Consider the following 24681-nt stretch of genomic DNA (forward strand, 5'->3'; position numbering starts at 1 on the left):
AGAGACCCCGAGCGAGACAGAGAGAGAGGGAGAGACCGGGCAGGGGTGGAGGACGGCAGGGAGCAGACTGGGAGGGCGACGGAGACGAAGACCGGGACCCGCGGGGAGAGAGACCCAGGGGGCGGCAGAGATCTGGAGAAACAGCCCAGCGCGCGGCGGGGAGGTGGCGGCGGATCCCAGGTCGGCCGGCCGCGGGGGTCTAGGGGCCGGAGGCGAGCGCCGCGGGGCCGGGATCGGAGCGCAAGGCGGGGGACTGCGCGGAGGGGACATCGAGAGAACGGTGGGGGCGGCGAAGGGAAGGCGCCCGAGGCGGGGGCGGGGGGGCGCGCCAGCGCCATGGGTCCCCGGACCCCCGCGCTCTGAGCCCCGGCCCTGGGGCCCGACGATGCTGAAGCCGAGGCGGCGCCGAGGGTGCGGCACAGGGCAGCGCTGAAAAGTTGGGCGGCCCGCGGGGAGCGGCGCGGGACGGCCCGGAGACCGGGAGACCCGGGGACCGACGGCCAGACCCACAGACAGCCGGGGAGGGGGGGCGGGGCCGGCCCGCCGAGTTCGCGGGGAGGGGGCGCCGGGACTCCCCTCTCCCCGCCCGGGACGCCGCCCGCCGGATCGCGCCTGGGATGTAGAGCCGGCTCGCCGCCTCCCGGAGACTCGTCGGACCCTGCGCCCCGCGGTAAGCCGGGCCCGCGCTTGCCGCTGGCGCTGTCCTTCCGTCTGTCCGGCCTCGTGCGTGTCTGTGTGTCCCGGGACCTGGCGGCTCCGGCCCCGCTCGCTCTGAACCTGATCTCTAACCCGGGTTCCCGCTGCCAGGCGCGCGTTCAGCGCGGTCAGGCGACTCCCTGGGATCTGGTGAGTTTTGTCCTCTATCTGTCGTCGTCGGAAGCATCGAGGTCTGGGTTTTTGCCAGAAAACGGGGGTAGAGGTGAGGGAAAGGCGCCTTGACCTCCTGTCCCGGCCATGACCTTCCCTGCTTCCACCCACCTCCAGTTGTCACACTGGGTTGGAGGAGTTTCGAGGCAGGTGACTTGTGGCAAGGGGGGAGGGGGGAAGGGTCCTTCTCCTTTCCATCTCCCCAACTGCAGCCTGTTGGCAAAGGGCCCTGACAGAACAAAATCCCACTTGTGTTTCGAGCACCTACTTTGGATCCCAAGACCCTAGGGTGGGTGGACGGGTATCCAGGGAAGAAGGCAGTTCACGTTTCACAGTGTGGGAGGCAGGCTGTGGAGAGAGGCTAGACTGCTTTTCCCTAACCAGACGGAGAACCCCCAGGAAAGAGGTCTGAATGAGCCCTGGAGTAGGGAAACTTCCCTGCAACTGCAACGGTGTCCAGCGTTCCCCCCACCAGCATCTCCATCACACTTCTGCCCCCAGGCTCTACGATGGGGATGGGCTGGGGGTGAGGGAGAGACAGGTGGAGGGTAGCCTGGCTAAGTTGGCAGGTGAGGGCCTCAAGAGCAGTAGGGTGTCAAGAAGCAGATTGAGGTATTGGGGAACTAAGAGAGGGAGGCCCAAGAGCCATCCATGCAAGGTTCAGAGAGGAGCTGGACCGCTGAGTGTGTGTACGTGTGTGTGTGTGTGTGTGTGTGTATGTGTGTAATATGTCTATTCTGCTTCTCCCCCACATCCATTCTTGTGACCTCCAGGGCTTTGGGACTTTGGGGAACCCTTGACAGTATTTGGGGGGCCTGAGAGCCAAACTGTGGCCCTAGCTTGGACAAGGATGAAGGGAACAAAATTTAGAAGAGGGCGTGCAACATGGCAGGAGCCAAGGCTATTGGCTGTTGAGCTGACCCATAGCCAAATCAGAAGGCTGAACCTAGAACATTCTACCCTGTTCTCCACCGAGAGGATGGGCTTTCTCTGGGGTTTTCCATGCCAGGCAGTGGGCCTTGTATATCCTCCACTCAGGCTCCTAGGAATCAGCTCAGCTAGCTGAGGAGCCAGCACGGTGGACAAGTCCCTCTCCTCCCTGACCCTCAGCCTCTGTATCTGTGGAATGAGGACATGACTGCGTGTCCCACTGACCTCCAAGTCGGGGTGGGGGGGCCTTGGCTCACGTGAGCTGAGAGCTATTCACAGGCTGGGGAACGCACTGAGCAGTTGGGAGTGAGGATTCCTTTTACCTTTGGGAAGATGAAGCGCTAATGGGGAGAGGGGAATATGGCCTGAAATAGGGCTGACCAAGAAGAGGAGTGTTCAGAATTAGAGGAGGGACTTGGGGCTTGGGAGCTAGTCCTCAGGAATCTTTGGGTTACCCTTGAATGAGAAGCTTCTCTCCCATAAAAAGTTTTGGGGATAACTTGGAATAGACAGAGCTGGCCTTGAATTTCTGCTGGGTGACCTTGGGCCTCTTGCTTGACCTCTCTGAGCCTCAGTTTCTCCAACTGGAGCGTGGTACTGATGGTACTGCCTTCACTGGGTTGCTGAGTGATTTATAGACTATGTCAGGTCTTGGGAAGCAGCGGACACAAGCCCAGAGCATAGTAGGTTCTTAACAAACATTTGCAGAGCTGAGAATGAAGTCGCTTCAGGAGATGCTGTGAAAAAATTTCTCAGCTTAGGATCTAAGAGGGAAGGGGAGGAGGAACCGTGTAGGCTTACAGGGCAGGCTGGTTCTTAATGTGGATCTGGGGGAGGCGGGGGCGTGTGCTGTGGGGGGTGTGAGGAGGAGGGGGCCCCTCTGCCGGGACCACTGAGTCACGAGGACATGTAAGCGACATGACAACCAGCAACATGGTAACCAGGAGACTAGCGGCGGTGGGAAACGGAGCTGGAGCGGTGTGTTGTGGGGGGGTGGGGGGGCAGAACCGGCAGCACTGGGCCTGGAGGGTCCGGGGAGCAGCTCGGCTGGCCTCTCAGAGTGAGGAGGGGAGGCTCCGAGCCCAGGTTGAGCTAGGGAGGAGTTGGGGGCCAGAGTTGAAGGAGGGAGGCATTTGGGGGTCTGCTGGGCAGGGGGCCTTCTCCCGCACCTCCCAGGCTCCTCGCTCCTCTCCTCCACATCTCCACTTTTCATGCCTCTCCCCCTAGGATGCCAAATTTGGCTCACGCAATCTGTCGTCTCTCTTCTGAGATTGGCACCGGGACCAAAGCTGAGTGCATTACATCAGCGCCGCTCCCCCTGCACGAGGAGAGAAGGAGAGGGAGGGACAGAGGGCTGGGGGGCAAGCGGCCAACCCTCAACTTTCTTTCCTGTCTTCCTGCTCACTCTTCCCCCTCAGTCTCAGGTGTTGAGGGCTTCTGGAAGCCGCCAAGCCAGGCCTCGAGACCGGATGAGGGTCTAATCGTGGCGATCCCAGGACAGTGCAGGAGGTCAAGACCATGTCGCTGTCCCCCTGGCAGGGTGAGGCCCGGGAGGCAGGGACCCTGGGTTCTGGACCCCAATCTGTCATTGCCTGGCCTGTGTGACCTTGGGCAGCCCCCTGACACCCCCACCCCAGGCAGAGCCTACATCTGGATAGAGAACAGTTGGCCATTTGACATCTTGGTGACTCTCCTGAAGACAGATGCCCTTGAGTCCTGCTGCTTTCTTGGTCACAGAGTAGGAGTTCTGAACTTTGGCTCTCTGTGACCTTGAGCAAGTGATTTCACTTCCCTAGGCCTCCATCTCCTCACCTGTAAAATAGGGCTGGCTGATAGAGCCCTCAAAAGCACTAGATGTGGAAAAGGTACTAGACACGAAAGAGGAGTATGGGGGAAGAGACAGGGTCTCTGGCTTGAAAGCAGACACTCAGAGACCCGGTGGCTTCTGGCACGCCGGCCTGGAGGTGGGGTGCAAGCTGAGCAGCCACTGACAAAACCGGGTTTCAATTCAGACAGAAGGGTTGGCACTTACCTCGCGGATCTGATGATCTTATTTATTTATTTATTTATTTTGCAAAAGTGGAAGCTTAAGCCCAGAGAGGGAAGTAGACCCCCCGCCAAGGTCACAGTGATGGTTTGGAGTTGGAAGAAGCAGAGCTGGGGCCTGAACCCAGAGCTCCTGGCTCCCAGCCCCAGCTGCAAGCAGAGAGACAGACAGGCACACACACGCCTCCTGTGGAAGGCTGAGCCCAGCCCGACAGGACCCAGGAGCTCTGAGGGGCTCTGAGAGACCCTCCCATCTCCCTGTTTGCTTCTTGGTTGCCGCACCCCCACCTCCCCTGACCATTAATCTCATCCCTTGCTTAGTCTATTTGAAGAGCTGTCTTTCAGACTCATTTTCAAGCCAGTTTCAGGCAGTCCCTGCCAGAGACAAGCTGGATTGGGGGTTAAGATGGAAGATGCTGGCCCCTTCTAGAAGATTCCCAGAGCTGGAGGTGCTTCTGTGGATGTTTTGTGAAGTAACGAGCTCTTCATTCCAGGAGTTATTCAGACAGAACCAAATGAGTACCTGCCAGGGGCCTGAGCTGGTGACTCTTGCTTTTTGGATGAGGTTGATAACATCCTCATCTCCAAGATCTCCAGGGTCTCTGCTGTCCCCAGGAGGGAGTGGGAGGCAGCCCTGTCACTTACCGGCTTTCAGAAAGAAACAGCGTCGCACCAGACATCAGGCTAGGAGCCTTTGTAAAAAGGCTTCTCATTTAACCCTCCGAGCAACCCCACAATGTTGAACCGAGGTCCCCGTATTACAGATGGGGGAGCCACGGCTCAGAGAGTCTCTGTGATTTGTCCAAGGTCACACAGCAGGGAAGTGGAGGAGCCTGGATTTGAGTGCTGGCCAGTCCGATTCTCTGGGGCTGTCCCTGGGACTTCCTTGAGGAAGAGTGGAAAATGTCCCTCCCCTGGGCTGGGGCTTGGCAAGAGATGGCGTGTCGCCCCCACAACATGACACCCCCTCAGAGATCCTCTCAGAGCTCCGTTCTGAAGACATAGAAATAGACATGCACCTAGGAGGAAAACTCATTTTACAAAGGGGAAGACGGAGGCTCAGAGACAACAAATGGCCTGCCCAAAGGTGACTGGACGGTTAGATTTGGGCCAGGGCCCCGTCCCCTGCACTGGTGGCAAGGAGGGGTCTTTGGGCTGATGGTGGAGTAAGGTCTGGGGCTGGGGGTGCAGACTGCGGGTGGTTTGGCAGAGAGCTGCGTGCGTGGTCCTGGGCTAGGGGAGCCAGCCTTGGGAACAGGGAGAAGGGTGCAGGAAGAGAAACCAATGGGGACGTCAGGTCCACCTCTGTTCTCCCTGGTCCTGCCCTAGGGCCGCCCACAGGTGTCACTGTCATACAACAAGCGAGGTCTGGAGAAACCGTGGGTGGGATCTGTCTGGTAAGAGAGAGTGTCTTGGAGCCAGGAGCCGCGGGTGTGGCTCCCTGTGTGACCTTAGATCAGTTCCTCACCCTCTCTGAGCTTGGTATGCCCATCCGTGTGGTCAAGAATCTGGACTGAGTGATCTGTGCCCACAGCGTAGCTGCGGTTGGGCTGTCCTCTCAAAGTGCTCCTCCCATTTCCACGAGGACCCTGGGCCCGGGGCGAGGGGCAGGCAGGAATCCTGGGGGTTGGCATAACCTTTAAGCCTCCTCAGCGACTCAGTCCTCCTTAGGGTGTGGGGGGGATCTCGGAGCACAGCCCTTCTTCTCTTTTTCATCTTTATTTTTCTCCTGCTCCCTCTTCTCCTCGCTACGTGGGCTGATCGCTGCTCAAACTTTTAATTCAGATGGTAATTGAAATAATAATATGGGCTGAGGCCCCTCTGCTTGTGACGCTGCAGCTGGTGGAGCTCAGCTATGAATAGACCTTGAGTCACACGCGCGCGCGCGCGCGTGCGCGCGCTCCTGCAGGCGCGCGCACAAGGGACTGCCGGGGTGGTGGGTGGGGTGCAGCCAGGGGGCGGGAGAGCTCACGCTCCAGCTAGCTCTGGGTCTCGCCGCCCCCCCCGCCCCACCCCGCCATTCCCAAAGCCCGCCGTCTGGTTCCCATGTTAAACCTGACTTGGGCGTCGATAATTCTGTCTATTCACAGAGGGGGAAACTAAGGTTCGGCGAGGGGGAGGGGCCGACTGGACACAAATGGAAAGTGACCAGACTCGGTTTGAAACGGAAGGGGTTTGCCAGGCTCCAAGACCACCGCTTCTGTTCAGGACTCACAGGCCAGGCAAATGGGTGGGAGCAGTGCTGGTGTGCGGCCTCCAGGGGCCATGCCTCTCCCGTCTCACCTCCTCCCAACAAACACACACCCCCTCTAACTCCTGTGCTCTCTGGCCCACTATCACACACACTTTCTCTCACACACTTGCACACACTCACATCCGTTCACTCACACACTCATACATGTGAATGGCTCTGATGGATGGCGGCTGGGGCGACAGAGGTTTTCCCAGAGGTCTAGTTGCAGGAGTGGGACACGGTCCGATGTGCCAGGCTCTACACTGGACTTTATGTTCATGATCTCACTTAATCCTCTGCAGCACCCCGCGAAGGCTATCACTCCTACTTCCCAGATGAGAAAACTGAGGCTCAGTTAGAAGGAAGAGTCTGTTCCAGGTCCGACAGGTAGAAAGAGCCATGTGTCACTTGTCCTGCTGGGAATGCAGCCAGCCCCAGTTCTAGGCATCCTTCACCCCTCCATTTGGCAGGGCTCTCCTTCCCCTCCTTGCGCCCATCCCCTCCCCACCCTGCGCCTGTGGCTACCTGGCCAGTCGTTGACCAGCCCTACTCCAGATGCTGGAACATCTGGCCCATGAGCAGGGGGAGGCACCCATGAGGGGCACTGGCAGGTCAAGGAACAGGGCTACCAAGAAAGGTGGGCCTCGGTGGTCCAGACCCCAGCTGGAGCTATGTGGGGAGTCGGCGTTGCCATGGTGACCCATCACCCAGCATCTTGGGTGGAGGCCTGCTTGGGTGGGCCTGGTGTGGGGTCGGAGGGACTTCAGAAGGGCAGGGGCAAGATGCGGTGGAGTATGGGTGCAACTGGGCAGAAACAGCCCCTGGACAATGGAGGCCACTCTCCCCACCTTCACCCTGCAGCCTTGGTCTGCTCCTGTGTCTGCTTTTTCTCTAGCACTCTGCTGGGAGCCCAGAGACCACAGTGATTTGCCCAAGGTCACACAGCTTGGGTGACAGAGTTGGGGCTGGACCGAGCCCAGGACTCCTTCTGATTCCTTTGCCTATCCCCCCCAGGGCTACCGACACCCCCTGTCTTGTGACATGCTCCCTGTATCTACTCGGGGGATGAGCTGATCTCCTGGGAAAACCCCTAGCTGGGAGAGAGGGGTAAGGGCAGTAGCCCCCCTTGTCACAGTGGGTGCAGCTGAGTGAAGAAGTTTGCCCAAGTCAGGTAGGCCTGGGATTGGATCACTTACTTGTTCCCAGTGACATTCACCAGGTCAACGTCCCCTGGGAACCTCTCTTTGCTCCTCTGTGTAAAGGGACAACTTATGGTGATGGGGTTCGGGGGGGGAAGAGCCTGGCTTTTTCCTTTTGCTCCCCCATCTGTTCTCAGAGCCCAGCCCAGCCCCATCTGGGCTCCTAGGGTGGGAGAGGACCTTCGCGAGGCCAAGGAGGAAGGGCTATGTCCACCATGAGGGGATGACCCCATTTTACTGATGGGGAGATTGAGGCCTCCCGAGGGGCCTTCACCCAACCTTGTCTCAGAGGCAGAATCGGCACCAAGCTTTACCGTCTGGCGTCTAGGACGCCCCAGTGAAGTCTTTTCCCCACCCCACCCGAAACTCCTCTCCAACCACCTCCCCCCTCCACATTCCTGTAGGAGCCTCCCTTCTCCACTGCAGCCCTCAGAAGTTTAGCCCTCCCTCCCCAGCCTGGAAGAGCTAAGGTACCACTCAGCCTGGGACACAGATGGGATCGGGGTCAGAAATTTGGGAACTCCATGAGGCCACCCAAGGAAGGTGGCAGGCCCAGACCTAGAGGGGCCTGCTGTGGGCAACGTGGAGGGGGGCAGGCACTGCTGCAGTCACTCACCCATGGGCATCAGAGGCCCCCCCCCGCACCCTTTTCAGGGGGAGCTCCCCACCTCCTGGGGCAGCCCACTTGTGTCTGGAAGGTTCAGCTAATTGCTACCTGTCTGGCCCTGTGGCCTTAGCTCTGACTCGGGCCCGAGGACTCCAGCCTGTTCCCCTCCCGGAGGCAGACCAACTCTCCCCTGCTCCCCCCAAGGCTGTGTTCCTTTGGCCTCTGTGGTCCCTGTGAGTGAGGGACAGAAAATCTGGGTTTGAGTCCAACTGCACCCCTGAGCAGCTGTGTGGCCTTAAGCAGCCTTTCCACCCCTCCAAGCCTCCATCCCCTGACCTGCTGGGTGGGCTAGTGCCCCTGTGCCTGCGGGTCGCTGGGGAGATCTCGTGAGCCTGGGAGTATAACCTGGCCTATTGCAGACACGGGCTTCTGTGTGTCCCGACCACTCAGCGGCCACTCTTGGCAGACTTCCAGGTCCTCGGCCATCACCTTCAGGCTCTGCTGCTCTGGCTGTGTTGAGTGTCGGCACCTGACCTCTCCGCTGAGCCCTCCAGACCTGCTGGGCGGGGGTGCAGGGCTGGCTGAGCACCAGGGCCGGGCTGTGCAGCTGCAGATCCTGAGGCCAGCTGACCTTGGAAAGAGTCTCTCTCTGGCTGGGCCCCAGGGCCACCCCATAGACACGGAGCAGGAGCCGGGTCACAGGGAGGAGAGGGACCCAAGTGGGGCAGAGAGCAGGCCATGGCCTCGTGCTCAAGCTGGCCCGAATCCCCGAGATAACAGGCCAGGGGACAGCGAGAACAGACAGTCAGCCCTGGGAAGGACTTCCAGTCATCAGCTGCCTTAATAGGTTGGCACGGCCTCACTCCCCACACTCGACGGAGCTGCTGAGAAGGGGCTGAGATCCCTATCATGGGAGGTGGGCAAGCAACTGCTCTGGCATCTGTTGTAGGGGTCAGCAGTGGGTTCTAACCCAGAACCTGGAGTCCCTCCTGTCTGGGCCACAGCGTGGTGGTCCTATGACCCTGAGGATCTGACAGTCTGGTCTAAATATTCCCCCTTGGCCTCCAACAACTCACCCCACATTTGTGCCCCGCCCCCACAAAAGCCCACGATCCAAGAATAGTCACTCACAGCTTCAAAATAAGCCCTAGATCCCATCTCAAACCATTCACAGCTCCTAAGCACCACGAAGGTCTGTGCTTTTCAACCTGCGTCCCGGTCCTGACCCGTTAGTGGTTATGAAATTGAGTTTGTGGGTCCACTACTTATGTTTTTTTCTTTATAATGAAACAAAAAAATTTCAAGCACTTATATGTAGTGAAGGCAAATATTACTTTGTGATGCTCCTGTGCGTGCGCTTAGTCACTCAGTCTTGTCTGAGTCTTGCGACCCCATAGACTGTAGCCCTCCAGGCTCCTCTGTCCATGGGATTCTCCAGGCAAGAATACCAGAGTGGGTTGCCATTTCCTTCTCCAGGGGATCATCCCTACCCGGAGATCGAACCCAGGTCTCCTGTATTGCAGTCAGACTCTTCACCGACTGAGCGAAAAGAGTGAGGCTCCTATTTCAGCTTTTAAAGTATGTGAACGGTATTGTATAACAAGTACCAATGTACAGTATGTTTGCTTTTACTCTGGGTCTTGATCAGAAAGTTGGAAAGCTTCTCCTCCATGAAGACATTTTGGAGGCACCACTGAGGGAGGCTTGAGTGTCCAGATTCTTTTTTTCTGGGATGTTTGGTTTCTGGGAATGTAAGTGCCAAGAATTGTTGCTTTTCTCTCCTCAGACCTCACTGACTTTGCCCAGTATTCCACTTAGCTCCAGGCCCCTGAGCCTCCTGGTCAACCACTCCACGCTGGGGCCTAGGTCCCACTTGCTGCCCCGCCCAGCCGTGCTTCCCCTTTGGGGAATGTCTTTTGCTCCATGTCTTTCTGAGGACCTTCTCTCTAAGCCCTCTGGCCGTGAGGACCCTTTCCTCCTGTCTGCAGATACTTCTACAGAGAACTAAGCAAAGGAGAGTGCTCTCGTATTCATTTTTTTCTCTCCGCACACAGTAGGTGCTCAATAAATGTTTATCCACTCCACAGTAATTTAGAGTGCTCTCCAAGGGAAGGCACTGAACTGTGTTGGACACACACCAGGCAGGAGTTGTTGTTGAGTCACTAAGTCGTGTCCGACTCTTTGTGACCCCATGGACTGTAGCATGCCAGGTTTCCCCGTCCTTCACCATCTCCCAGAGCTTGCTCAAACTCAGGTCTATTGAGTCAGTGATGCCATCCAACTGTCTCATCCTCTGTTGTCCCCTTCTCCTGCCTTCAATCTTTCCCAGCATCAAGGTCTTTTCCAATGAGTTGGCTCTTATATCAGGTGGCCAAAGTACTGGAGCTTCAGCTTTAGCATCAGGCAGGAGGGCAGTTGCCATTCCAGCTCAGCATGTTTTTAGGGTCATGAAGGAATGACTAAATGGAGTCTGAGAGTCTGGCCTCAGGAGCCAGCTCAGATGGTCAAAGGTGACGCGTGAGCTTGTAGCTCTTTGCCTGCACATAGTAGGCATTCTGATAACGACAGTCCCTCATGGCCATGGATGAGCAGGACTGTTCCTACCGCTGTCTCTGGCCCTTTCGAGGCCTGTCTGCCGCTTTCTCCTGCTGGCTCTGCCTGTGGCCCACACCACCACTGCCCCCTCCTGTTCTTAGAGCTTCTCTTCTGGGCCTAGGACCTTGGGCACCTCACTGGGAGGACGCTTGGGGACACCTGCGAAGAAACCAGTGTTCCATGAGTGTGAGGTACAGGCCCAAGGCCCCAGAAGTCCTGCCCTCTCCAGCACCACAGAAGGTCTCCTTCTGGTCCCCGCTCAGAGGCCACCTCCACTGAGAGGTTCTCCCTGACTCTGGTGACAAAAATAGCTCCTCCTGGTCACGTTCTGTCATATCACCCTCCTTAGGTCCTTTACGGGAATTATGACGAGCTGAAATTATCTTGGTTTTGGCAGTCGTTGGATGTTTATAAAGTGTCCCTGTGTGCCACGCACTGGGGTTCGGGGGGAAGCCGAGGGTGGAGGTCCCGGCACTTGCAGAGATTGTGGGTGAAATAGGTTTGGATCAGTCAAACGCGGTGTGGAAGATCAGGACGCAGACAGAGAGCACCTGGGGGGCCTCTCGGAGGAGGCAGCCTTTGAGTCAAGACTGGCATGGTAGGAAGGTACGATCCGGGGAGTCTCAGAGGATCTTATCCAGAAGGGGCGGCCACTGGACAGACCCAGAGGGGCAAGAAGGAAGGCCCGCATGGCCGGGGGGTCAGGGCGGGAGTGGAGAGGGGAGGTCAGAGGGCAGGAGGGCTCGGTGGGAAGCAGAGCTCCACGCTGAGGAGTGATGTGGGTCCTCAGCTCTTGCGGAGACTGGACTGCATGGGGGATGGAGGCAGGAGGCTCAGCGAGGACCCCTTGGAGTTGCCGGCGGGGGTGTGGCTGGCAGCAGGGAGGGCGCTGCAGGCTGGATGGACTCAGCGTGGGGCCTGAGTCCAGGTCTCAGTCCCTCGGTTCACCCGCTGGGGGAAGCTCCTGAACTCCCGGTGGGAGCAGTGGGGAATGAAAATAACAGCACCCAACTCTGCGATATCATGAGGGTCAAAGGAGCCTCCGGAGCTTGGCCTAGAGTAAACACTTGTTTTAATCACTCAGTTGTGTCCAACTCTTTGTGACCCCAGAGACTGCAGTCCACCGGGCTCCTCTATCCATGGTTTCCTTCTCCAGGGAGCATAAACACTAAATGTTGGTTATTGTGCTGTTATCCTGATGCTTGGGTTTGGGGACGGTTGAAGGTGTGATGCCTGAGCTGCCCCCGGGGGGTCACAGACTGAGATAGGGAAGGCAGGGGAGGGGTGATCCTCCCATCTTGGCTGGGTTGGGTTCACGATGCCTCTTAGATGCCCAGCCGACCCTGGAGTGGGAGCTGAATCTGCTTGTCTTGGGAGGGCGATCGGGGCCAGGTGGTATCTTAAGTGGAGGCTGAGCCTGGACACTGAGTGGGTTCTGAACAGAGAGGCTGGGAGAGAGGTGACCCGGAGAGAGGCCCTCAGACCTGGAGGACTCGAGGAGGGAGGCAGGGGCGAGCCAGAGGGCTCCGTGAGAACCGCTGGGAGGATCGTGGGCTCACAGGAGCCTTGGAGGGGCTGTGGAGAGAGCTGGATGACAAGTCATCCCCTTCAAGAAGCGTCTATGCACAGTTGATAACCCTTTACCCTCCAAGGTCACTTTTCTTTTTTTTTTTCCATTTATTTTTATTAGTTGGAGGCTAATTACTTTACAGTATTGTAGTGGTTTTTGCCATACATTGACATGAATCAGCCATAGATTTACATGTGTTCCCCATCCTGAACCCCCCTCCCCCAAGGTCACGTTTCATCTTTGCACATGCGCGTGAAGTGGGTGTTATCCCTCCCCTTTTTATGGAAGCAGTTCAGAGAGGTTAAGACATTTTTCCACGGCTAGTCAGCACCTAAGTGAATTGTTTGTTTGCTTCCCTTCCGGGATCACAGTCCCTTTTGAGGACCTTATGAATGCTATGACCCTTGTCAGAAAATACACATATGTACACACTAATTTGAAAGTTTTCTATGTGTCTTTTGTTGTTGTTGTTGTTGTAGGTGATATATTCAAATGGTTCTAAAATTAAAAAGACACAAATGGGAATACAGTGAGAGTTCTTCCTCCCACCCCTTCCCCAGCCAGCTGCTTCCCCTCCCCGGAGGCATCCCATGTCACCAGTTTCCTGGGTCTCCATCCACAGACAAGCCCAGATGAGCAAATATGTGTATCTATAAATTTCTTCCCTCTCCTTTTTTGTACAAACGGTAGATACTATACTCAGTGTTCCCCACGGCTGCCTTTTCTTTTCACTTAAAAACACATCTTGGAGACCCACACGGCTCCTGACCGGCCTCCCCCTCCTTTTTTCCTGGCTCCGTGGCGCACCATCCTGTTTGGGCTGCTTCCAGTCTGGGTCGGGCACACCCGGCCCCTGGCTCCTCGAGTGCGTGACTGTCTGCAGGCCCCGGTCCCAGGAGCCCACACACGTGTCACAGGCAGACCCGTGGCTCTCTGAAGCCACCCGGGGTGGCCACTGCGAATTACCCCTGGCACTAACTCTGACCCCCTTACCCACCCCTGCTACCCACACCTCTTCTCAGGTTTGGCCTGTGAGCCCCGTGGAGAATCCAGGGAATCCTGTGTGAGCCAGGGGCCTCAGCCCCGACTCCCCCAAGTCTGAGACCTACCTGCCCAGCCCCAGCTCCTGGAGATGTGTTTGTTGAGCAGCCAAGGATGGGACAATGGGAAAGGGGCTGGTCATGGGGACAATGCGGGGAGGGGCTGGCCAGGATCTCCACTGCCACCCCTGACTGGGGAGCTGGGGTGGGGAGGGCAGTTGTGGGCTGTCCTAAAGTCACCTCTGCTCCTGCCCCCTGCCTTCCCCTCCTCCCCCAGCTCTGCCCAGCACCTTGCCTTCTCCTCTACCCATGAGGAGTCTTCACCCATTTTTGGTTGGGGAGAGAGAATGTGTCCCAACGGGGAAGTCAGATAGGGCCACTGGCTTTGGTGGGCTGGGCTGATCTGGTCAACTGGTCAACTCTGCTCACCTCCCCCCTTCTCCCAGCTTCAGGGGTCCCACTGTCCTCACAATCCCCTCCCCCTGCTGCTTGGCCGCCATCTGCTGAGCCAGGTTTTCATGGACATGTAGGAGATGCTCGGCGCTGGGTCTCAGGCCCCTCTCTCTTCTCATCCAGCATTCCTGCCCGGGAGATCTCATCCACTCTCACACCTTACAACCTCCCCCAGGGGTGCCCATCAGATGAGTCTCCTGGACTTCCCCATGTGGCCATTCCAAGGCCACTGCACACTGGGAACTGTTGTTCCTTAGACCTGGTCCTCTTTCAGCATCTCACCATCACCTATTCCTGACACCCCTCTTCCCTACCCTCCACCTAGCCCACCCCCACAGCCTGGGGGCTCTCTGTCCAGAATGTGTCCCCAGTCTCTTTACTTCTCTTGAGCAACACTGCCACCACCCTGGCAGCTCCAAACCGCCCATCATCGCCCACCTGGGCAGCAGCAGTAGCCCTCTTGCCAACCTCTAGCTTCTACTGTGCCCCACACAGCATCCTGGCACATCTCATCCCCCAGTAAGCAGGCACGCTCAGGCAGCGGTGGCCTCTGAGGCCAGACAAGGGCAGGGATACCACTGGGGCCATATTGAGGATGTTTTATTTCTGAAGCCCAGTGCTGGATACACAAGGGTCTATTATAATGACTGCTTATTCCTAGTTATCTTAAAGATGTCATGTGGAAATTTAAAGGATCAAACCAGGCAGAACCTGACCACATGCCGCTTCCCATAACCATGAGGGCGAAGTCCACAACCCTGCGCCCCCCTCCCCGGGGCCTCCTCTGGGGCAACTCTCCTCCCTCTGGCTCACTTCATTCCTGCTCTCTGGTCTTGCTGTAGATTCTCTTTCTGGAATGTTCTACACTCACTTTTCACACAGACACACAACTCTCCAGATTGTCTTGGCTCCCAGCTACTGCTCAGGTCTCAATTTTAAACGCCATTTTCTCAATGAGACTTTCAGGGGACCCTCATCAAACCAGGGCCCGTTGTCTTCTCTCTCACATCACCCCATACTTTTCCTTCAAGCAGCTCGCTACAGTCCATGGCTGCTGCCTAGGCAAATGCTTGTTATGTGTTACGTAGAAGCTGGGTGAGTCCACACCGGTGCCCGACCCAAGGCAAGTGTGCAGTAGGAGCTGAGTGAGCGCCCTTGAGGGATGAGCACGCGGCAGTGAGGGTCCCTAGAAGCCACAGCAAGACTGTGGCTCCCCCACTAGTGAGGGAGCTGAGGTTCTGGGAAAGAGAAGCCTTTGGGGATCCGCCTTCAAATTCCTATAAGGAAGAGGACAAAGTGTTTGAGGGGGCCTCTTTAGTGGGACTGTCTGGCCAATAGAAGGGGTTCCTTTGGGGTAAGGACCTGCCATCAGTCAAGGCAGGGGCCAGGCCTCGGCAGTTCAGCAGAAGGCATCCCTGAAGGTTAGAGCCGGGCCCTTGGGTCCTCCTGCCACTTGGCCATGACTGGAAGGCCCATCTCGACTTTCTGGGGAATTCACTTTCAAAATCTGCTCACCGGTTGGCTGAATGGTTGGAGGGAGAGGTGGGGTGCGGAGCTGGAGGAAGGAGCCAGTTCACCCCACACTGCTCAGACCTGGCCAGGCCTGAAGTCAGGGACCCAGATCTTGGCTCCAGCTTGCCCTCTGACTCAGTTTCTCCTTTCCCGATAAGATTGAACTGGATAGAACTCGGCATGTAGAAGGGCAGACGTGACAAATGCTTACTAAGTGGAAGAGACTTTTGATGTGACAGCATTCCTCCAAGGCCAGGAGAGCAGACTGTCTAACGAATGTGCGCTGGCATCAAGTGCTTGGGTCCAAATCCTGGCTCTACTACTTGTGGGCTGTGTGACCCTCGGCAACTTGCGGAACTTTCTGTGCCTTGGTTTTCTTTCTTCTAAAGCAGGGATTGGGAATTTCCTGGCGGCCCAGTGGTTAAGACTCACACTTTCACTGCAGGGGACACAGATTTGATTCCTAGTTGGGGAACTATGAGCCCACAAGCCACAAGGTGTGGCCAAAACAAAAAAAAAAAAATTAAAAAAATAAAGTAGGGCTGAAAATGGAAACTTCCTCTGAGGTCACGGTGAGGACGGCAGGAATTGATCAGCGTAAAGCACTCAGAACAGAGCCCGCCCAGAGCAAGTGCATACTAACTGCTGTGTGCATTTTGCTCCGTCACACCGTGCCCAGTGGGGGAGGGACTGCGCGTGCAGTGGGATTTCGGGGTACCAAAGAAGGTGTGGGGGAGGACGAGCGTTTCTTGAGTCCCCACAGTGTGGCCTGCACGTTTAGGACAGTTGACAATCTACTTCTGGCCCTCAGGACACCACCCTGCAAGGTAGGCGTTACTATGTTCCTTTGCAAATGAAGACACTGAAGCTTAGAGGTCAAGGAGCCTGCTGGTGCCAGACAGGACTGAGCCTGCTTCCTGCCCGGCTCTGTGAGAGTCTGAGGCCACTGCTCTTACTCACCTGCTCCCTCCTGCTGGTGGAAGAAAAGTTGGATGGGGCCACGTGATGGTGCAGGGTGGGCTTCAGGGCAGGACATCTGAAATCCAGGGAAGGAGTTTCAGGAAAGGACTGTTTGTATCACTTATCAACCTCTTACTCTGTGCTGGGCACCTGTGCATGATCCCATTTACTCCTCAGTGAGGCATACTATTCTTCCCACCTAAGGATGTGGCTTGCAGGGACCAGAGAGGTTAAGTAACTTGCCCAAGGTCACACAGTCGGAAAATGGCACAGAGACTCCAGAATCAGAGTCACTGCCCTGGGAAGGGGACGGTGTGGGATCTCGAGACTCGTCAAGAGAAGGTAGTTCAACCTCTTGGGGGCCTGAAGAGCAGGACAGGGGCCTGCAGAGGGCCGTGGGCAGGACGGAACACCCTTGTGGCTAGATCCATCCTCAGCTGCCTCTTACTTTTGGAGGTGCTGAGCTCAGCTGCCTGCATTAAGTCCTTTTCCTCCTCCAAACCCCCGGGTGTATATGATGAAAGAACAATCCCCCCGTCCCCCAACCAGATAGTCCAGGCCTGAGAGGCCTCAGTCAGAGCTGGGGTAGAGGGAGGCCCTGTCCTCCTCAGACGGCCGGGAAATGGGACAGTGGTGTTAATTCCTCCCACCTCCCCAGGGAAATCATACCTCCCACCCCGGCCCTGCACCACCCACCTTGCCCCGTGGGTTCACCCTCTGGAGAAGTCAGTCTCCCCTCCAGGCCCAAGAGGGACTCATGTCAGGGGGAGGCTGCTTAGACTTAGAAGCACCCACCCGATCGCCTGCCTAATTACAGACGCTGTGCTGGGCCCTTCTTTCATTCTACTTCCTTCTTCCCCACTCCCCTGCCAGAGAGCTATTAAGGTCCCCCATCTTAGAGATGGTGAGAAGGAGCCCCTGGCTGGAACAGTTAGTGGTGGAGCCAGGTCTTGAATCTGGGTTTCTGGACTTCCAGGCCAGTGTTCTTATCTCATCCTCTTCATCTTCATTATCATCATTTTCATCTCATCTCATTCTTTGCGTTTTACCTGCAATGCCCTGTTGACCTCTCAGCCTGTTTTTCTATTATATAGGTGAGGTAGGCATTGTTAGCATCATGTCCATTTTGCAGATGAGGAAAGTGAGGTCCACAGAGGACATGCTAGAAGGTTGACAGAACTGAGCCCAAGAGCCTAACGTGCTGGTTAAAGCCCCAAATGTGAGGCTTTAACCAGCCCATGTTTCCATACAGTTGAAGAGGAGTTGAGTGACGGGCAAGGGGCTGCGAGGAAGCAGGGCTGGCAGCTGGCAGTGCAGCCTCGGAAGACTTCAGAGAACAGGGGGGCTCGGGCTGAGCCTGGAGGGCTGGGGAGAGGGGGTCTGGGTTGCATAGGGCATCGTGAGAGGTGAAGGGAAGGCTGGGAACCAGGGTGAGCCGGGGCCTGCAGCCAGCAGGCCTGAGTCAGAACCCTGCTTTTGCCTCGTCTGCTGTGTGACCCCCATCTCTGCTCCCCCACCCCCACCCCACCCCCAGCCTGTGATTCTTCAGCTGGGAAGAGAAATAATAACCCTGCTTGTTGCTGTGGTAGGTGCTTAATAAATACTTGTTAAATTAACAAAGAGTTGCAGTGATGCTTCAGCGAGAGAGACCAGGCAGCTCCTGGCATAGAGTTGGCACTTCCAGAGTGTTCCTTCTCTGAGGGCGGCCACCGAGAAGGATGGCAGGTTGAGCAGGGCCCACACTGAGCTGTGTGACCACAGGCCAATGCCTTCACCTCCCTGTTGCCCCACTGACACCAAAGGGAAGCCCGAGGGCCTGCCATTGGGCTAAGGACTCCCTATATCCGGGCTTCTGCCCCCCACCTCCCTCCTGCATCTCGGGGCTGAGTGCGCCTGCCCTCTCTGGGTCTCAGGACCCACTGCTGCTGCTGTCTGGAGCCAGAGGGCCTGCGTGATGCGCCTGCAGACACCACTGTGACTCCCACAAGGTACAGGGTGCTTGTGGGGAGACCCACCCCACAGCTCGCCCGGGCTGCTGGAGCCTTCAGGAGCTGCTGCCACTTTATCAGCTTCTTTTTTTTTTTTTGCAAAAGGAGTTGTGGGCAAGGAGGGAGTATTCAGTGTCATAAAATCATAAGGAAAGCCTAAAAGGACACAGGTGGTTCTCCTGCCTCTCCGGACCCCCTGGCAGGCAGGGTCCAGCCCTCCTTAACTCCCTAGGAAGGGGCAGGAGAGCAAGCCAACAGCCCAGCTAGTCACCTTCACTTCCTCCCAGAGGCTCAGGCGTCCGCCAGCTGCCGACTCGCATGCTGCAGCCCTGTTCTCGGCCTCAGTTTCCCTAGTTGTCTAGGATCCAGATGTTCACAGCACAGCGAAATTAAAAACCAAAAAAAAAGTAACTTGCACAGCATTGTCGATGCTTCACTTGACCAAGAAAGGACATTACATTTTTAAAAAAGCAACCGGCATCTCCCATCCCCATCATTTCCCCCAAATCAAGAACATTCACCATGAAAGATGTTGCAGGCTGCACTCTTAGAATAAAGGACAGGGACAGCAGGAAGCGCCCAGCGGGGAGGGGATGGGCTTGTCCCAGGTCACCCAGGGAGGCAGCCAGGGGGCCAGCCCTCAGGGCCCCACCGTGGAAACCCTGTTCTCCACGCGAACGCGGCACTTTTGGTGCAAGCGGGGTGAGACCAGCTCCCTGCCTTCCAGAAAAGTACACTTAACTGTGGCCATGGTGCAGGCACCTGAACACAGGGCACTCTTGCTCGCTCTCTTTTGATAAAGCATCTATATTCAGAGGGGACTGCTACCCAACTGTCGATGCCCGTCGCCTCTATCCCATGATCTGTGGCCCTTTCTCTTTCATACTTTTTCCCTCAGGCCCTTGTGCCTTCGCCAGGAAGACCCGTGTGACAAGCGAGGGATAGAAAAGCTTGCCGTCTCCTGGCCGCAGTGACCCAGGAGCACTCGGCGAGCCCGGGACTCCTCACTTTGCGGTCATCCTGGTGCGGGCAGCCGAGCCCCCCACCCACCCACTCCGCTCCTGAAGGGGCTGCGGTGACGGCGCAGTGGTGTATCTGGACGAGTCACTGCAGACGAGGGGCTGGGCCTTTCACCAGCCCAGGGTCTTCAGGGGCACGCGCGGAAGTGGAGGGTGACGGGCCAGGGGGCAGCACCTGCGCTCGGTGACTGCTTTCCCAGCCGCCCAGGAGTGGAAGTTTCTGATCCCGAGTTGATGCACCCGGCGGGGGTGGCCCAGGGCCTGGCCCAGGGCAGGGGCTCGGGAAATGGGGTGCTGTAACCGAGAGGAGGCGTGGGGCCTGGAGATGAGCTGAGTCCCCCCACCGGGCTACCGTGTGGGGCTGGGGCTGAGGGACCAGGCTGATGGGGGGGCGGGGCCGATGGGAGGGCGGGGCTTATTGGAGGGCGGGGCTGATGGCTGGGCGGGGCCGGGGGCAGCGTTGAAGTGGATGGTTGAGTGTAGAGGGTGGGGAGCATGGGGGCAGGGACGTGCGGAGCCTCTTCCTGGGGCTTGGCTGAGACTCCTGTCACTTCCACTCAGGGATGGGAAACAGCAGGCAGTGCTGGTGCGGGGAGCGCCGTGGAGAACCCTCTCCTGCAGCACCAGAGGAAACCCCAAGGTCAGGGCCAGTCCCTTTGGGCAGCAGACAAGGCCCGCAGCTCCGCGGGCCCCTGTGTGGCCTTGGGCAGGGCTCTCACTCTCTCTGGGCCTCACCATCCTCAGCCACCAAAGGCCCAGGTCACTGCACTCTGTCCCCTCTATCTCTATCCTGCAAAGCCACGGGCGTTAGGTCCAGGGCCTGCCTGGCTGGACTGGGCCCTCTCTTCCCACGCCCCATATCCTACCCCAACATCCTCCAGGGAGGAAGCTCCTCTTTCCAGGAGCACCTTGACCTTCCAGGAGTGGGAGTGAGGTGATCATCCAGGGCTGGCCCAGCTGCTCTGGGACCCTTAGCAAGTTCATCCCAGCTCTGAGCTTCCTTGGCCTCAGATGTAAAATGAGGGTCTTTTCTTTGGGGGCAGGGGGTTGCTGTGCTGGGTCTTCATTGCTGCTCACTGCCCAGCTTTTCTCTAGTTGTGATGAGCAGGGGTGACTTTGAGTTGCAGTGCTCAGCTTCTCATTGCAGAGGCTTCTCTTGTTGCGGAGCCCGGGCTCCAGGGTGCACGGGCTCCAGTAGTTGTGGCGTGAGGGCTCAGTAGCTGTGGTTTCTGGGCTCGAGAGCACAGGCTCAGTAGTTGAGGTGCACGGGCTTAGTTGCTCCGAGGCATGTGGGATCTTCCTGGACCAAGGATCAAACCTAAGTTTCCTGCACTGGCAGGTGGATTCTGTACCACTGAGCCACCAGGGAAACCCCAAAATGAGGGACTCGAAATCATTCATCTTGAAACCCTTCCTTCAGGCGCTGGTTCTTTTTGTGGTGCTCACGGAGGCATTGGCGATGATGAGACAAAGCGAAAAGGGACGTATTTAGTGAAGGAAGACCTCCCTGAAAGCCATTTATAGCCAAGAAGGTACATCTGGCCCCCAATCCCTTTAGAGCTACCACCCAGAGTCCTGGCCATTGGGAGGCTAGGGGAGGTATCAGAGAGGGCCTGACTCCCAACTAAGATCAGGACCTCTTAAGGGCTGGCATTGTCCCCATTCATTACCTGTTAGATCTTCAGACCCGTGGGTCTCACTGGTCCCATTTTACAGATGAAGAAACTGAGGTTCAGAGCCATCAAGTAACTTGCCCAAGTTACATGGTGGATCTGGGACTTCCAGGACTAGGGGGATCCAGGGAGCTCATTTTAAGGGGGGGAAGGGAGATGAACCCAGAGTCAGGGTGGGGTGACTGTGGGGGAGGAGGGGGGGCAGGGCTCGCTCTCCCTGGGCTGAGAGAGGGAGTTTCTCCTGGGAAGAGGCAGGCGCTGAAGCCGTTGATCTCTAAATTACAGCGTTGGCGCGCACCGGTTGCTGCGGCAACCGAGTTGTCCTGAACCGGGGAAGTGTATAAACATTGCCACAGATGCACAATTAGATCAGGAAGAAGAATAGAACAGAAAATAGAAACTTCCAGCCTTATATAATTCTGGGCCAAAACGTTACTAGGAACCCGGGCCTGGGCCCAGCCCCAGCCCTGCCAGCCAGCTGGGGCCCTGGACAGCACCATCTCTCTCTCTTGGGGACCCCATGGAAGGCAGGGGTGATAGGGGGGTCTGCCCTCTGTGGGCCCAGCTGGTACACCCGCCACCCGGCAGGGTGAAAGGCCGCCTCCACTGAAACAGCTGGGGACGCTGACAGGCAAATCCTACCTCTCACGAGATTCCTCCTGCTCCCTGGGAAGTGGGAAGGAAGCCAGGAGGCACTGGCTTTCACTGAGCACCTATGGTCTCCTTGGGTTCCTGTGAGGTAGGGGTTTCATCCCCATTTTACAGATGAGGAAACTGAGGCTCAGAGAGGAGAAATGAGTTGTCTGCACTTACATACATAGCTAGATAGTAGTAGTATGTCTGCCTCCCGCCTCCCGCCACCCCGCCCCAGGTCTCCACACAGTGAACTCAGTGATACTGACAGCACCTGGGGGCTAAGAGTTAGACACTCCTGGATTTGGACCCACTCACCCGCTGTGTGGCCTTGGATAAATCACTTTCCCTCTCTAAGCCCCCATTCCCTCACCTGTGCTAGGAAATAGGGATGCTGACCCGGGAGTCAAAACTTAGAGCGCCCCTCCCCTCCATCTTGACTGCCACTTTGGAGTCTTCATCCACCGCAGCTCCCGACAAGTCTGGGGACAGGACAGGAACTGAGGTGGGGCTGTGGATCCCAGTGCTGCCCAACAGAGCCTTCTGCCATGAGGGGACTGTCCTGAACCTGCTCTGTCCGGCATGGGAGCCATTAGCCACATGTGGCTACTGAGCCCTTGAAATGTGGCTAGTGCAACTGGGGAACTGAAGCTGATGTTTTATTTAATTTTAACTGAAAGTAAGAGGCACAGGTGGCCGGTGGCTGCTGAACTGGACAGCGCAAGGGAGTGTCCAGCCCTCGAGAGACCCAAAGGGCAGAGGCTGAACACACGGAGGGGAGCAGGGCCCAGAGCATTCACAACAGCTTCTGTTCAGGGCCAGTGGGATGATCGGTGGGGAGCGGTGCTGAGATGAGCATCAGGAAGCTTCTGGAAGGGAAGGGAAGAGCAATCAAAGGAGGTTCTGGTGGGGGGATGATGGGCAGAGGGTGCAGCATGAGGGGCTGGGACTCAGACCTGAATCCCAGTGGCCTCAGCTCCTGGTCTGGCAGGCCCGAACCCTGGAGCTGGGCTGGCCACAGAGGCACTTCCTTGCTGTTGTCAGAACCATCTTCACATTCTGCCCGAGGGGTGGAGGAAGCCTTGGGTCCTAGTCCAGGCTTTTCCCCTCCTGGGCATCTTTGGGCAGGTTCCTTGCTACCCTGGAACCTGGGTCCCTGGGGGCACTTGGAGCGCATCCCCCACAGTACCCACTCGCTCCCTGGCACCTCATGTGTCTGGCTTCTCCCCTGCAGGCCCTGCGTCTTCCCAGGTGACCACGCCGGCTTCAGGACATGCACGGGCACAGCCGAAACGGGCAGGCCCACGTGCCCCGGCGGAAGCGCCGCAACCGCTTCGTCAAGAAGAACGGCCAATGCAATGTCTACTTCGCCAACCTGAGCAACAAGTCGCAGCGCTACATGGCGGACATCTTCACCACCTGCGTGGACACACGCTGGCGCTACATGCTCATGATCTTCTCTGCGGCCTTCCTCGTCTCCTGGCTTTTTTTCGGCCTCCTCTTCTGGTGCATCGCCTTCTTCCATGGTGACCTGGAGGCCGGCCCGGCAGGGGCCGCGGCGGGGGCCCCGGCGGGAGGCGGTGGGGCAGCACCGGTGGCCCCCAAGCCCTGCATCATGCACGTGAACGGCTTCCTGGGCGCCTTCCTCTTCTCGGTGGAGACGCAGACGACCATCGGCTACGGGTTCCGGTGCGTGACGGAGGAGTGCCCGCTGGCGGTCATTGCCGTGGTGGTCCAATCCATCGTGGGCTGCGTCATCGACTCCTTCATGATTGGCACCATCATGGCCAAGATGGCCCGGCCCAAGAAGCGGGCGCAGACGTTGCTGTTCAGTCACCATGCCGTCATCTCGGTGCGCGACGGCAAGCTCTGCCTCATGTGGCGCGTGGGCAACCTACGCAAGAGCCACATCGTGGAGGCCCACGTGCGGGCCCAGCTCATCAAGCCCTACATGACCCAGGAGGGTGAGTACCTGCCGCTGGATCAGCGGGACCTCAACGTGGGCTACGACATCGGCCTGGACCGCATCTTCCTGGTCTCGCCCATCATCATTGTCCACGAGATCGACGAGGACAGCCCGCTCTACGGCATGGGCAAGGAGGAGCTGGAGTCGGAGGACTTCGAGATCGTGGTCATCCTGGAGGGTATGGTGGAGGCCACGGCCATGACCACCCAGGCCCGCAGCTCCTACCTGGCCAGCGAGATCCTGTGGGGCCACCGCTTCGAGCCCGTGGTCTTTGAGGAGAAGAGCCACTACAAGGTGGACTACTCGCGCTTCCACAAGACCTACGAGGTGGCCGGTACACCCTGCTGCTCCGCCCGGGAGCTGCAGGAGAGCAAGATCACCGTGCTGCCCGCCCCGCCGCCCCCGCCCAGTGCCTTCTGCTACGAGAACGAGCTGGCCCTCATGAGCCAGGAGGAAGAGGAGATGGAGGAGGAGGCTGCGGCCGCTGCCGCCGTGGCCGCGGGCCTGGGCCTGGAGGCGGGCTCCAAGGAGGAGGCGGGCATCATCCGGATGCTGGAGTTTGGCAGCCACCTGGATCTGGAGCGCATGCAAGCCACCCTCCCGCTGGACAACATCTCCTACCGCAGGGAGTCCGCCATCTGACCTCTGAGCCCGCCCTCTCACTTCCCACAGGAGCCTCGCTGGGGGGTGGGCTGCCAGGACACCCCCTCCACACTCAGGACAGAACTCACCCTGGCTCCGGACCTTCTGGAGGGACATGGGGGCTTCAAAGACTGGGAGAGCCCTTCCTACTGACTCCAGAACCCAGGCCTGGGACAGGGCCAGGACACCCTTGGTCCGGTCGGCCCGATTCCCCAGCACCTACCCACTGGCGGGCTCAGGAACCTCAGAACCCCCCCCTTTCCCCACCAACCCTTCAAGGACATTCCCCCTTTACTCTCAGAACCTTGGGGAAGGTGCCTGGACTGCTGGGGGGGTGGGCATCTCGGGGTTCTGGGGTGGGCCAGTGGCTAGTTTGGGAGGGTGGGAGGGGGGTGCGTTTCTTCTGCATGACTGTGGTCTGTTGCTCATGACTTTCTTTTGTAAATATCTATAAATGGAAAGATGGAGGCACTGAATCCACCTTCTGCCATGTGTACCCGCAGGACCAGGCGGTGCAGGCCCTCTCCGGGCACCCCGCCCCCTCCCCACCCAGCCGGCTGGTCCCTCGAGGCCCTTGGAGCCAGCTGTCTTGGCCCTTGGATAGTGTTGGGTTTGGGTGCAGAAGTGGGACCCCAAGGAGCAGGATAAGGGCCGTCCCTCCCTGCGGTCCCTCTGGGCCCATCAGCCCAGCCCAGATTGACAATGGAGATTGTAACTATATATTTTTAATAAAGTATATGGTCCGTTA

The 24681-nt window shown here is 57.8% G+C and overlaps 1 protein-coding gene across 5 annotated transcripts; it reads left to right on the plus strand.

Annotated features, from left to right (window-relative positions):
• Positions 1-24681, plus strand: KCNJ4 (potassium inwardly rectifying channel subfamily J member 4). Of its 5 annotated transcripts, none has more exons than XM_043441602.1 (3): positions 1-670; positions 20440-20551; positions 22560-24681. In XM_043441602.1, exon 3 carries the CDS (start codon positions 22599-22601, stop codon positions 23931-23933), a length of 1335 nt encoding a protein of 444 aa, XP_043297537.1. In that variant the 5' UTR covers positions 1-670; positions 20440-20551; positions 22560-22598; the 3' UTR covers positions 23934-24681. The 5 variants fall into 5 exon arrangements, with proteins under 5 accessions (XP_043297537.1, XP_043297536.1, XP_043297538.1 ...); XM_043441603.1 differs by lacking the exon at positions 1-670 and adding an exon at positions 10902-11083; XM_043441604.1 differs by lacking the exon at positions 1-670 and adding an exon at positions 19643-19659.

The sequence above is a fragment of the Cervus canadensis genome, chromosome 21 (assembly GCF_019320065.1).
Source record: "Cervus canadensis isolate Bull #8, Minnesota chromosome 21, ASM1932006v1, whole genome shotgun sequence".
NCBI classification, from domain to species: Eukaryota; Metazoa; Chordata; class Mammalia; order Artiodactyla; family Cervidae; genus Cervus; species Cervus canadensis.